Source organism: Phacochoerus africanus, chromosome 13, assembly GCF_016906955.1.
Source record: "Phacochoerus africanus isolate WHEZ1 chromosome 13, ROS_Pafr_v1, whole genome shotgun sequence".
In the NCBI taxonomy this organism is placed as follows: Eukaryota; Metazoa; Chordata; class Mammalia; order Artiodactyla; family Suidae; genus Phacochoerus; species Phacochoerus africanus.
In genome coordinates this window covers 47772579-47784810 of record NC_062556.1, presented here as the reverse complement: position 1 = coordinate 47784810, position 12232 = coordinate 47772579, and the positions used below count along the sequence as shown (strand labels likewise).

The following is a 12232-nucleotide window of genomic DNA, read 5'->3' as shown; positions in this document are numbered from 1 at the left end:
ACCATCTCTGGTTCACATTTTTAAAGAGGAACCTGGCTGTTACTTTGGAAGTAGAGAGGTGATGATAGATACAGCAGGAGGTAGTCAGATTCTGGATGTATTTCAAGATATGGCCACTTGGATTTCTGGACAGACTAGATGTGAGTGTGATTTTAAAAAATGAAAAAAACAAGGGTCAACGATGACTTCAAAGTTGGGAACCTGAGCAAGTGGATGAACAGTGGTGTCATTTTCTAAAATGAAAAACCTGGGGGGATCAGGAGGTAGGTGGTAGGAAGAGAGAGGAACTAAGAGTTTCATTCTGAACAAAGTGTGATGTGCCAATGTGACATACAATTGGAAATCTTGAACATGTGTGTGTGTGTATGCGTGTGTATACACATAAATATACAGAGGGGCGTTAAAGACAATGGCAGGGTCGGGTATATAAATATGGAAGTTATCAGCACACAAGAGGTGTACAAAGCTATGGATTTGAAGATACCTGATACCTGCAAGGAAGAGGCTGTGGACAAGCACTGATGATGTGGGGAGATGAATGAACCCTGGGACAGCTCATATTTACTCATCAATACAATTAGGATTCAGCACAGGAGAGTCAGAAATATTACGTAAAATGAGAGGAAAAATTCAGAGGGCAATTGAAGGAAATATTTCAAGAAGGAAAGTATGACCAACTATGCCCGATGCCACTGGGAGATGTACCATATTTTCTGTGAGCAATAAGATAAAATTCCAAATTGACTAGACACCACTGCAGAAGACCAAACACTTGTTTATTTTCTCCTTCCTTGGGTAGAATGAAAGACTTTCAACTCTAATGAAAAAGAATTCCAGAATCAAAGTTTATCATAAGGTTGGTAATGACAGCCCTTCCTTTGAATTTTTTTTTTTTGTCTTTTTTGCCATTTCTTGGGCCGCTCCCACAGCATATGGAGGTTCCCAGGCTAGGGGTCCAATCAGAGCTGTAGCCATCAGCCTACGCCAGAGCCACAGCAACTCGGGATCCGAGCGACCCACACCACAGCCCATGGCAACACCGGATCCTTAACCCACTGAGCAAGGCCGAACCCACAACCGAACCCACAACTGAACCCACAACCTCATGGTTCCTAGTCAGATTCGTTAACCACTGCGCCACGACGGGAACTCCCCTTCCTTTGAACATTATAATGGTGGTACATGAATCAGATCTTTCTTTCCCAGATCCATCTAGTCAAGAAGGCAAAATGCTTTTTTTTCTTTTTTTGCTTTTTTTTTTTTTTTGCTTTTTAGGGCCACGTTCAGGACGTATGGAAGAAAAAAAAAATCTGCCCACGTCCCCAGCCCTAGACGCGCTGTCTAGGACTAGGAACTATCATCTAAATGTACCGAAGCACCAAAGTGAGCATCCTGTGCTGCGCAATCAGAAGCAGTCTCTTGAGAATCCTACCAGGGAGGATTCTACCAACTTTGAAAGGGCTGTTTACAGTGCTGTGTGGCGATTTACCTGTAAAATGTGCTAAAGCCCATCTCCTTAGAGCAAAGTGGCAGAGTGAGTGTGTTAAATGCCTGTCCTCCAAGCCATGCGTCTATGACAGCTATTATCTGTATTAAGAGCTTTGAGAACATCAAACGCGCTTTTAAAGAAACATACCCAACAATTACCTTCAGAAAGAGTAAACACAGGTACACATAATTTATCATTTCCTCGGGCTCGAATACATTTTTGACGGGTAATGGGTTTAAGGAGATCTAGAGACAGCCATTAAATCAGCCAACTTTTTGATTGGACCCAAACATTCGTTTGCTCAACAAACCCTTGAGAACTTCCTGTTGGGGGCTGCAGGACCCAGGAACAACACAGACAATTCAACCTGCAGATGGTAACAGATGAAAGAGTTCACCTACAGTCTATTTTCTCCAAACTAAAAAAGTCGGGTAAATGTATTGATGCTGGGTTTTTTGGGGGGTTTTTTTGCTTTCATATGTGCACCTGCAGCATATGAAAGTTCCCAGGCTATAGCAGTCAAATCAGACCCGTAGCTGCTGGCCTTCACCATAGCTACAGCAACGTGGGATCCCAGGCGTGTCTGCGACCTACACCACAGCTCACGGCAACACCAGATCCTTAACCCACTGAGCAAGGCCAGGGATCGAACCTGAGTCATGGATACTAGTCAGATTCATTACCCATGAGCCACAACAGGAACTCCCTGCTTTGTTTTTCAAACTAGTGAAACTAGTTTTCAAACTTTGTTTTTCAAACAAAAGCAAAAGGAAGCAAAAGGAGCCAATGAGTCTCAAAAGAAATCCCTGACCAGGAGTTCCTGTCATGGCGCAGTGGTTAAGGAATCCGACTAGGAACCATGAGGTTGTGGGTTCGGTGTCTGGCCTTGCTCGGATCGGATCCCAAATTGCTGTGGCTGTGGTATAGGCCAGCAGCAACAGCTCTGATTGGACCCCTAGCCTGGGAACCTCCATATGCCATAGGTGCGGCCCTAGAAAAGGCAAAAAGAAAAAAAAAGAGAAAGAGAGAAATCCCTGAACACTTGAGGCTCTCGTGACATCCAGAGACAGAGAGCACTGCCCAGGACAAGAACGGAATGGCTTGAGTGCATCATGCCCTCCCTGTGGCCCAGCAGGACAGCACTCCTCTCTCAGCCTTGGGGAAGCTTTAAGGGTTTCTGTGCTTTACAAATGGCCAAAGCACCATCAAGGTGCTCTACTTCCTTAAAACAGACAATTGTTCTCTTCTTCATCTCATAACTGTGTTGAGAACTCAACAGCTCTGTCTCCAAACAACTCCAAAGCAAACCAAGACAACTCAGGAGACACTTCCTCAATGGCCCTACCATGCCCGTGACCTTGGTGACTCACCTCACCAGGTCAGGGGCCTTCTGAATCTTCGGTGACCTCTTTTAGAGGAGACAGAACCCTCTCTGTTTCAGCTTCATCCTTCCTCATTGGAGGAAACCCAAGGAGCCACCTGCTAGATAAATGTTTAACATCATTCATGATCTGTGAAAAAGCAGAATGTCCATCTTTTATGCATCTATTTAAAGGGAAAATGCAAATGACAATTTTTGATTCTGGCCAGAATAGGGAGAGGCTGGGGTCTGCAAGCCTGTTCATGGCTACAAATGAGCACAAAGCTTTCAGAGGTAACCCAGTGAGGTGTATCAAGACCCAAAGAATTAGGGAGTTCCCATCCTGGCGCAGCGGAAACAAATCTGACTAGGAACCATGAGACTATGGGTTCGATCCCTGGCCTTGATCAGTGGGTTAAAGATCTGGTGTTACTTAGAGCTGTGGTGTAGGTCGCAGATGCGGCTCGGATCTGGTGTTGCTGTGGCTGGGGCGTAGGCCAGCAGCTGTAGCTCCGATTGGACCCCTAGCCTGGGAACCTCCACATGCCGCAGGTGTGGCCCTAAAAAAGCTTAAAAAAAAACCCAAAGAATTGTTCATCTTCTTTGGCCCAGGGAGGTATTTCTCTAGCTGGTTCAAGGACACTGGATGTCATGAAAGGTACAAGTTCCTGGTATTTTCGCCCACTTTAAGAAAAGGTCCATTTCTAGCGTTCAGTGTACCAGTAAATTGGAAGGATCCAGCATGACTGACACTGCTAGAATCCTCCCAGTTCCTCAGGAAATACCTCACCCTATCTGTTTACGCTTCCTGGAGTCAAGCTATTCTAATAGCATCTCTGCCCTGGTTCCTATTTGTGTGAATCAGTTCCTTCCCAAGAAATCTGTGAACGCCCTCATCTCTCACCACCCCTCCTGTCCTCGGAGACTTTCCTAATTGCTAAATAAAGACGATGTGTTCAAGACATAGTAAAATGTTGCATTAAAAAGAAAAGAAACAAATTGACATCAAGACACTCCTTGGCTGCTCACCACTGCCCTGAGAAATCTTAAGGTGCTAGAATTGGAGTTCCCATCGTGGCACAGTGGTTAACGAATCCGACTAGGAACCATGAGGTTGCGGGTTCAGTCTCTGCCCTTGCTCAGTGGGTTAACGATCCGGCGTTGCCGTGAGCTGTGGTGTAAGTTGCAGACGCGGCTCGGATCCCGCGTTGCTGTGGCTCTGGCGTAGGCCGGTGGCTACAGCTCCGATTCGACCCCTAGCCTGGGAACCTCCATATGCTGCAGGAGAGGCCCAAAGAAATAGCAAAAAGACAAAGAAAAAAAAAAGATGCTAGAATTCACAAGATGGGAGAGAGAAAGACTGATGTGTCCTTCTGGAAGGAAACTTTCTTAAGTGATGAAAAATATTCAATGCCTTAGTTGGGGTGATGGATACATGGGTCTATACATTTGGCAAAAGTATATCCTGCAACTGTACACTTAAAATCTATGCATTTTGGAGTTCCCATTGTGGCTTAGTGGGTCACGGACCCAACATTGTCTCTGGGAGGAGGCAGGTTCAATCCCTCAATGGGTTAAGAATCCGTTGTAGGTCACAGATGTGGCTTGGATCCAGTGTTGCCATCGCTATGCCACAGGCCTCAGCTGCAGCTCTGATTCGACCCTAGACTAGGAACTTCCTTATGCTACCGGCATGGCTGTAAAAAGTTTTTAAAAATCTATGAATTTCATCGTATATAAACATTTCCTAAACAACAACAACAAAAAAAACTAGTCTGAGCAACTCCTGAAAGCTGTGCTGTATGTAACTCCAAGATCTCGTGACAAATTACAAAGCCCAAGAGGCAAACACTCCACTCCTGCCTCCACTCAAAGGCTTCTCCTCTGTGGTCTGAAGGTGTCTCCTAAACGCCACCACTACGCCCTGCAGAATTCCATCACAGCAATTATCTCATGGCGCTGCAGGATCTGTCTGCACGTCTGTTCCTCATGCAGTTTGCTTTGTCTGGAGGCTCTAAAAAGAGACTAGGAATTTGGCAATTGAATCAACAAGCCCAGCAAGTGCCTGGTACAGAACAGACACACCCCTGGCATTTTGGGGATGAGAAAATGACTGAATGTAAGTCCCCATGAGGGATGTAACAGAAGGCAGGAGTAGATGACATCACTCGGGAACAGGGCTGGGGCAGCAGAGGAAATACTGAGTAAACAGGCAGGTACACACTGGGCCCCAGGTCTTCACATCTTGCCCTCGGTCCCAACCAACCGCCAAAGTAACAAGCTCAGCTTTGGACACTGGTACACATTTCCACTGGGAAAAGGAATGAGTCCTGATTCTTAGGTTTTATGGTACCTACAGCCTTAAGATTTTACTTTCAGGGAGTTCCCACTGTGGCTCAGTGGAAATGAACCCGACTGGCATCCATGAAGATTTGGGTTCAATCCCTGGCCCCACTCAGTGGGTTAAGAATCCCGCATTGCCATGAGCTGTGGTGTAGGTCACAGATGTGGCTTGGCTGCGGTGTAGGCTGGCTGCTGCAGCTCCAATTGGACTCCTGGCCTGGGAACTTCCATATGCCGTGGGTGTGGTCATAAAAAAAAAAATTGTACTTTCACTCAATAAGCATTTACCTGGCACTGTCCAAATTCTGGGGCAAAAGATAAGATACTATTCCTGCCTTCAGTTAGCTTCTAGTCTAAGGGGGAAATGGATGCAATTATACCACCGAGTGCAGAAAGGGAAACCCATACAAGCAACGGAGGAGAAGAAGCAATGGGTAGGGTGCAGAAAAGGTCTCACAGAACGTTGACTGCAGATCCCAAGTGCAGAGGAATGAAAAGGAGTAACAGGTATTAAGTAAACAGGGAATAACCAGTATTCCAAGCCCAACAGCCTGGAGGTGAGAAAACAGGACCGGTTGGTGGTGAAACACAAGCAAGGATTAGGGAGCACCAACTGCTCTGCAGTCAACATCTCATTCAGCTGCCCAAGCACCAAAGAAGGTTCAAAGAAGGAAAGGATAGTTCCCTTCGTGGCTCAGCAGTTAACGAATCCGACTAGCATCCATGAGGATGCAGGTTCAACCCCTGGCCTCACTCAGTGGGTTAAGGGTCCAGCATTGCCATGAGCTCTGCTGTAGGTCACAGACACAGCTCAGATCCTGCGTTGCTGTAGCTGTGGTGTGGGTTGGCAGCTACAGCTCCATTGGACCCCTAGCCTGGGAACCTCCACATGCTGCAGGTGTGGCCCTAAGAAGACCAAAAAAAAAAAAGAATAGGAAACAGAGGCTCACAGCATTTAAGTAGCTAAGCCGGGACTTGAACAATGATTTGATTCCAAAACTGTGCTCTTTTTTTCTTTTTGGTTTTATTGAGATTTCCTTGACATAGAGCTTTGTATAAGTTGAAGGCGTACCACCGAATGACTGGACATGTGTGGTAAAATGATGGCCACAGTAATATCCATCTTTTCATATAGTTACCAAAAAAAATTTATTTTTTCCTGTGATGAGAACTTGTTAAAACTACTCTCTTAGCAACTTTCACATATACTGTGCAACAGTGTTAACTACAGGCATCATGATTTGGATGAAGGTGTCAAAGGTACAAACTTCCAGTTATAAGATAAATAAGTCCTGGGGATGTCATATACGAAACTGTGGTCTTAACCTCTATGCTATCTGGCAACTATGCCAACAGTAAGGGAGAAAATGATCAAAAATATAGAGATACAGACAGAGACCAGATGGTAAAGAGCTGTTACAATGATGCTTCACAGCTTAATGTAAATGTGGGCTTTAAAAATCTTCCTGGGAGTTCCCGTTGTGGCTCGCTGGTCAACAAATCCAGCTAGGAACCATGAGGTTTCAGGTTCGATCCCTGGCCTTGCTCCTTGGGTTAAGGATCCGGTGTTGCCGTGAGCTGTGGTGTAGGTCGCAGATGTGGCTCGGATCTGGCATTGCTGTGGCTGGGGTGTAGGCCGGTGGCTACAGCTCCAATTAGACCCCTAGCCTGGGAATCTCCATATGCCACGGGAGTGCCCCTAGAAAAGACAACAATAAAAATAAAAAATAAATAAAAATAAAAATCATTTCCTGACTCCTTAGGAAACAAAATCAGGTTTATATTTTGAAAACCTATTTTTTTTTTTGCTTTTTTTTATAGGGCCGCACCCACGGCATATGGAGGTTCCATGGCTAGGGATCAAATTGGAGCTGGAGCTGCCGGCCTACACCACAGCCACAGGAACACAGGATCCGGCCCATGTCTGTAACCTCCACCACAGCTCACAGCAATGCCAGATCCTTAACCCACGGAGCAAGGCCAGGGATGGAACCTGCGTCCTCATGGATACTAGTCACTGAACCACGAAGGGAACGCCAATATTTTGAAAAACTAATTTTAATTACAACAGCTAGTGTAAGAATTGCTTTCTAATATACAAAATCTTAAATAAAATTTTGCCATCAGTCTTTTCATGTTTAATATCTGTTCATTGAAATTATATATAATTACCAGAAATGCTCCTGGGAATACAGAAACATTTTCGATGCATGTTTACCTTGCTCTACCTACATCTGAAAAGCAACAGTACAAATCTTTGAGACCTTTATTTAATCTACAGACAACACTGATATATATGCGCTGAAGATTCTAGGGCACCCAGCAAACCCTTTCAAATCAGACCTCAGGCTGGAAACCACCAATGAAAGGGACGAGGTTTACAAAGAAACAGGGAAAACATTTAGGGGGATTTTGCAAGTATCAGTGGAGGACCCCCAGAGTGCAATTTTTTAAAAACTTAGCACTAAAGACAAGTGAAAGTGGTGACCAGCACACATCCCCAAAGGATAAAATGAGGCAGGTGGAGAAACAGGCCAGTTGGAAGTAAAGGGGGAAGGGTACCTATTCTGGTGCCAGGCTCGGCCATGAGCTCAAGCTGGCATCCCTTTGGTCCTTCTACGGGGCGACAGTGATATTGAAAACACTGAACACAGAGATAACAGGAAGGTGAGCAGGAAGGTAATGAATTAAGTGAGCCTGTTCTGCCCCAGTCATAAAAATTACTGCTGTGTTTAAACCTCAGCCTAGATGGGAGCAGAAACTCACCGGCTGGAAATGGGTGACCAACCAATGCAAGGGCAACACACCTACTTTCCAGTCTCATTGGTATTTTGTCTGTTTATCACAAGGCTTTTAAATGCCCCCAGATAGACAGTGGCTACTATTAGGCACAGAAAATTAAAAGGTGCTACAGAGAAGGACTAAAATTAGAGGGTCCAGGCTGCATTTTCTACCACTTCATCTCCCACTCTATGACCTTGCTGGAATCAAGCTTCCCCTCTGCCTTTGCCTTCAAACCATTACATTATTTGGCTTTAAACCAGTGTTTAATCATAAACCAGCTCACTACAGTATTAATATTCTAGACCGCATTACCAACCAGATAATAATCCAATATCATTATGTCGAAATTACCTTAAAAGGTCACATTCCTACATACGTTTTGACTTCAAATATGAAACTAACCAAGTGTGTGTGTGTATACACACACTTTTAGATCTCAAAGCAAAATTTGAAATAAACAAAAGAGTCATAAAAGGACAACTGACTGGCAAAACAAGCACTAGCCTTCACTTACCCTTTCTCCTCCTCCTTCCAAAATAAAACAAATCAGACTTTAACTTTGCAGAATAAAGCTGCTCAAAATTGCCGGTGGAAACATGGAAATGGAAAGGACATACTGTTATGGGCTCTGGTCATCTTTCAAAGTTTTATAAGGTTACTGGAGTCTTTTGACCTTGAGCTAGTCAATGCTGCAGCTCAGAATAAAGGTAGATTGTATTAGATATATATAACATATAATACATATATATTAATGCATGTGTTTATGTGTATTATATGTATATACATACATTTTTGAATGTTATAATGATACATGTTTATATATGTGTATTGCATATATATTATATATATGCGAATGAATGACCCACTTATGCCTTAATATATAGAGAGGAAAGCCTGACAGAAATGGAAAAACAAGAAAGACTATTAGTAAGCAGGAGAAATTTTACACTATAATCTTCCTTGCTTTCCAAAACACTTTATAAAATACACTTTGGAATCAATGTTTTATCTTCAAATTAGGGGTTCTCAAAATTAAGAGGTTGTGGCAATGAGACAGTCATTCATTCAGCTTCTTTTGGCAAGAACGGTATTTTAAAATATGTGCTTTGGTTGTACAGGCCAAGCTAAGGAGACAGATAAATTTGGACACTAACTGGAGAAATAAACCTAATAGCGAACACAATGCTTTCACTTCAATGTCCCAAATATACCAAAAGTATATGTGAATATGTAAATCATTCACCTATCTTCAATGAATGTACTGCCTTGCTCCCTGTGGCTCTAGAAAAAAAAAAATCACTTAAATTTCATTTCGGAAGTGTTAACCTATGTAAATGATATGGCCAAGCCTTCAGAAAAATCTGGCTTTCTGCTCATGATGAACAAAACAGTTTACAAAGCTGCCAAATCACTCCCAATAAACACTTTTAGATGGAGTAGAATGGGAGTGAGAAGCTGAGTGCATTTACCATGCACTATGGTATCTTTTTATCATAATACACTTCCCCGAAGTTTATTAGATACAAATTTCTCACAGAAATTTTATCCAATTATAAGCAAGCTACCACAAACAAGGAAAGTTTAGATTTCCAAAAACTGTGTACTATGAAAGAAAAGGATGTGAAATCATCCATATTTACAGATTCCTTGAAGCAAATACAGAACTTGCAGATACAAACTCCACACAGGAGCCATGTTTGACCAAGAAAGCGTTCCCAAATTTCTTCCCTTCTCCCTCTCTCCATCCCCAAATACAGAAGAGCAAGTTTCATTTCTTTTCTAAAATCATGCAGAACACAGACTGCTAATGGAAAATTACCTTTGGAAGCCTTGACTTTTCAAAGTTTATGAATGGGGGAAGTTATTTCTCTTAACTACATTGCTGGAATTTTTCCACTCTCATTTCCATGCAGAATACAGTGTCCATCCTTCTTCCAACCTCCTCACCCCGCCCCTCACACCTTTCTAAGTCACCTTCAAACCAGCTCAAAATTTCAGTACAAAAAGACACCAAAGCTAATTTCTTAGATTCCCCCCAACGCACTATTTAGGGGGCAATGATACTCATTTTCCTTTACTGTGAAAAGCGTAACATTTGAAATTTATTGGGTTTTTTCCAGTACACACATTTATTTAAGGAGAAATGAATTATCTTAAAATATTGTTTTGATATTCTTAAATATGTTGTTCTTCCCATGGACTCATCTTTAATCCTAACTTGAATTTTTAAACACGCTGAATAAACCAGCACTTGGTATCAAGAACCCCTAAGTGACCGCAAAGCTGGTAAAGGCAACACTTTTCTAACAAGCAATGGTTCCTGACTCACATCTGCTCGAAGACGTCTTTCGCTTCATTTAAAAAGTCTTCATTCTCATTCACTAGAATAATGGCTAGAAATCCTGGTGTTAACGTTTTACAGATAAACCTAACACTAAGGAGTTGATGAGGAGTTCCCGTCGTGGCGCAGTGGTTAACGAATCCGACTAGGAACCATGAGGTTGCGGGTTCGATCCCTGCCCTTGATCAGTGGGTTAAGGATCCGGCGTTGCCGTGAGCTGTGGGGTAGGTTGCAACGCGGCTCGGATCCCGCGATGTTGTGGCTACACCTCTGATTAGAAGACCCCTAGCCTGGGAACCTCCATATGCCGCGGGAGCGGCCCGAGAAATGGCAAAAAGACCAAAAAAAAAAAAAAAAAAGGAGTTGATGAAAAAACTTCCCTGTTAAAAAGACCTTTCTGGAGTTCCCGTCGTGGCGCAGTGGTTAACGAATCCGACTAGGAACCATGAGGTTGCGGGTTCGGTCCCTGCCCTTGCTCAGTGGGTTAACGATCCAGCGTTGCCGTGAGCTGTGGGGTAGGTTGCAGACGCGGCTCAGATCCCGCGTTGCTGTGGCTCTGGTGTAGGCTGGCAGCTACAGCTCCGATTGGACCCCTAGCCTGGGAATCTCCATATGCCGCGGGAGCGGCCCAAGAAATAGCAAAAATGACAAAAGAAAAAAAAAAAAAAGACCTTTCTTTTTAACAGGGAAGAGGCAATGGAAGATCTCCTCCCTGGGGCACAGCTGAGAAAGTTACAACACTTGCGTGAGTTGATTTCAGGATATCTTAAGTGTTATCAATGCCGACTTCGGAAAAAGCACGCGCCCTAACTCCGACACCCTAGTCTTCCGAAACTGCCACGGAGAAAGCATCGCTCCAGGTGCGCCACAGGTGTCTAAACTCCTCCATCGGCCCTCCCACACAACACGCTGCCCAAGCAAGTATGCGTCAGGCATCTCCATTTATAGCCACCCCAAGGAAACGCACCCGAGGACGCTGAGCCGTCTCTGCTTTGCAGAGACATCCCCAGCGTCCTGGCGCAGACGCGGTCTGATCCACAAGGATGCGCGGTCCTCAAACTCAGGGAGTCAAGCTCCTGATTTTGCCTTGGTGCAGGAACTCTGGGGAAGCCAGGGAGACTGACGAGGTTGGGGAGGTTGAGGAGGGCAGCGCCAAATTTCTCTAGACTCTAAATGATAGGAGACGCAGTACTTGCCGAGTCCCCCAAACTGCGCGCGCACACCAGCCAGACGCTCCGCGCCCGCGAGGTCCGGAGAGGCTACAGAAAGCAGAGTGGTGGGAACCGGTCCAAGGCCGCCAACTCGTGCGTAAAGAAGTAAAGGCACTCACCTCCACCCATCTCTGGGCCTCGGCGAACGCTAGGGCGCAGTCGATCTCCGCCTCCTCCATCCCCTCCAGAGCTAGGGAAAGAGCAGGAAAGAAAAACCTGGTGGACGCGCGAGAAGGCTGGGATCCCGCGCGTCCGGCCGGCCGCCTGGGCCTCTCTTCGTCGGCAAGAAGCCGGGGCTCTCCTTCCCTTTGTTGCGCTCTGCAGTTCGATAAAGTTTCGAACCCACAAGAATTTGAAGACGTGGCTTTCTCTAAACGCCTGCAAACGCCCCCGGATCCGCGAGAACCAGGGCAGCCCGGCAGAGTTCGGGAGGCGGAGAAGGGCGACCAGAGGCGCACGCTGCACCACCCCGGGGACTGTTTGGACTTCAAAAGTCGCAGCGCGGCCGCCGCCCTCCCGGAATGCCCCGCCCCGGCCCACCCCCGCCGCTCACCCCGGGCCGCCCAGTCGCCGCTTCCGTCCCCCACCCCACCTCCCGCCGCGCCCCGGGGTTCCCGGCCGCAGCCGCCTTTGTGGTCAGACAGTCTGAGCCAGGGGATGGCACCCTCCGCCAAAAGGCCGTGGCCCGAGCCACGCTCTTGCTC

At 45.5% G+C, this 12232-nt stretch overlaps 1 protein-coding gene across 12 annotated transcripts in view; it reads right to left on the bottom strand.

Annotated features, from left to right (window-relative positions):
• The window catches only part of LMO7 (LIM domain 7), a 225041-nt gene extending 213046 nt beyond the window's left edge, over window positions 1-11995 (bottom strand). For 3 of the 12 annotated variants that reach the window (XM_047755669.1, XM_047755670.1, XM_047755672.1), the window contains exon 1: window positions 11648-11840. In XM_047755669.1, the coding sequence (XP_047611625.1) occupies window positions 11648-11707 (60 nt within the window). In that variant the 5' untranslated portion in view covers window positions 11708-11840. Of the gene's footprint in view, window positions 1-11647 lie in introns of all 12 variants that reach the window. The other 9 variants (XM_047755675.1, XM_047755677.1, XM_047755673.1 and 6 more) reach the window with 8 other exon arrangements.
• Between the last annotated feature and the right edge of the window lie 237 nt (window positions 11996-12232).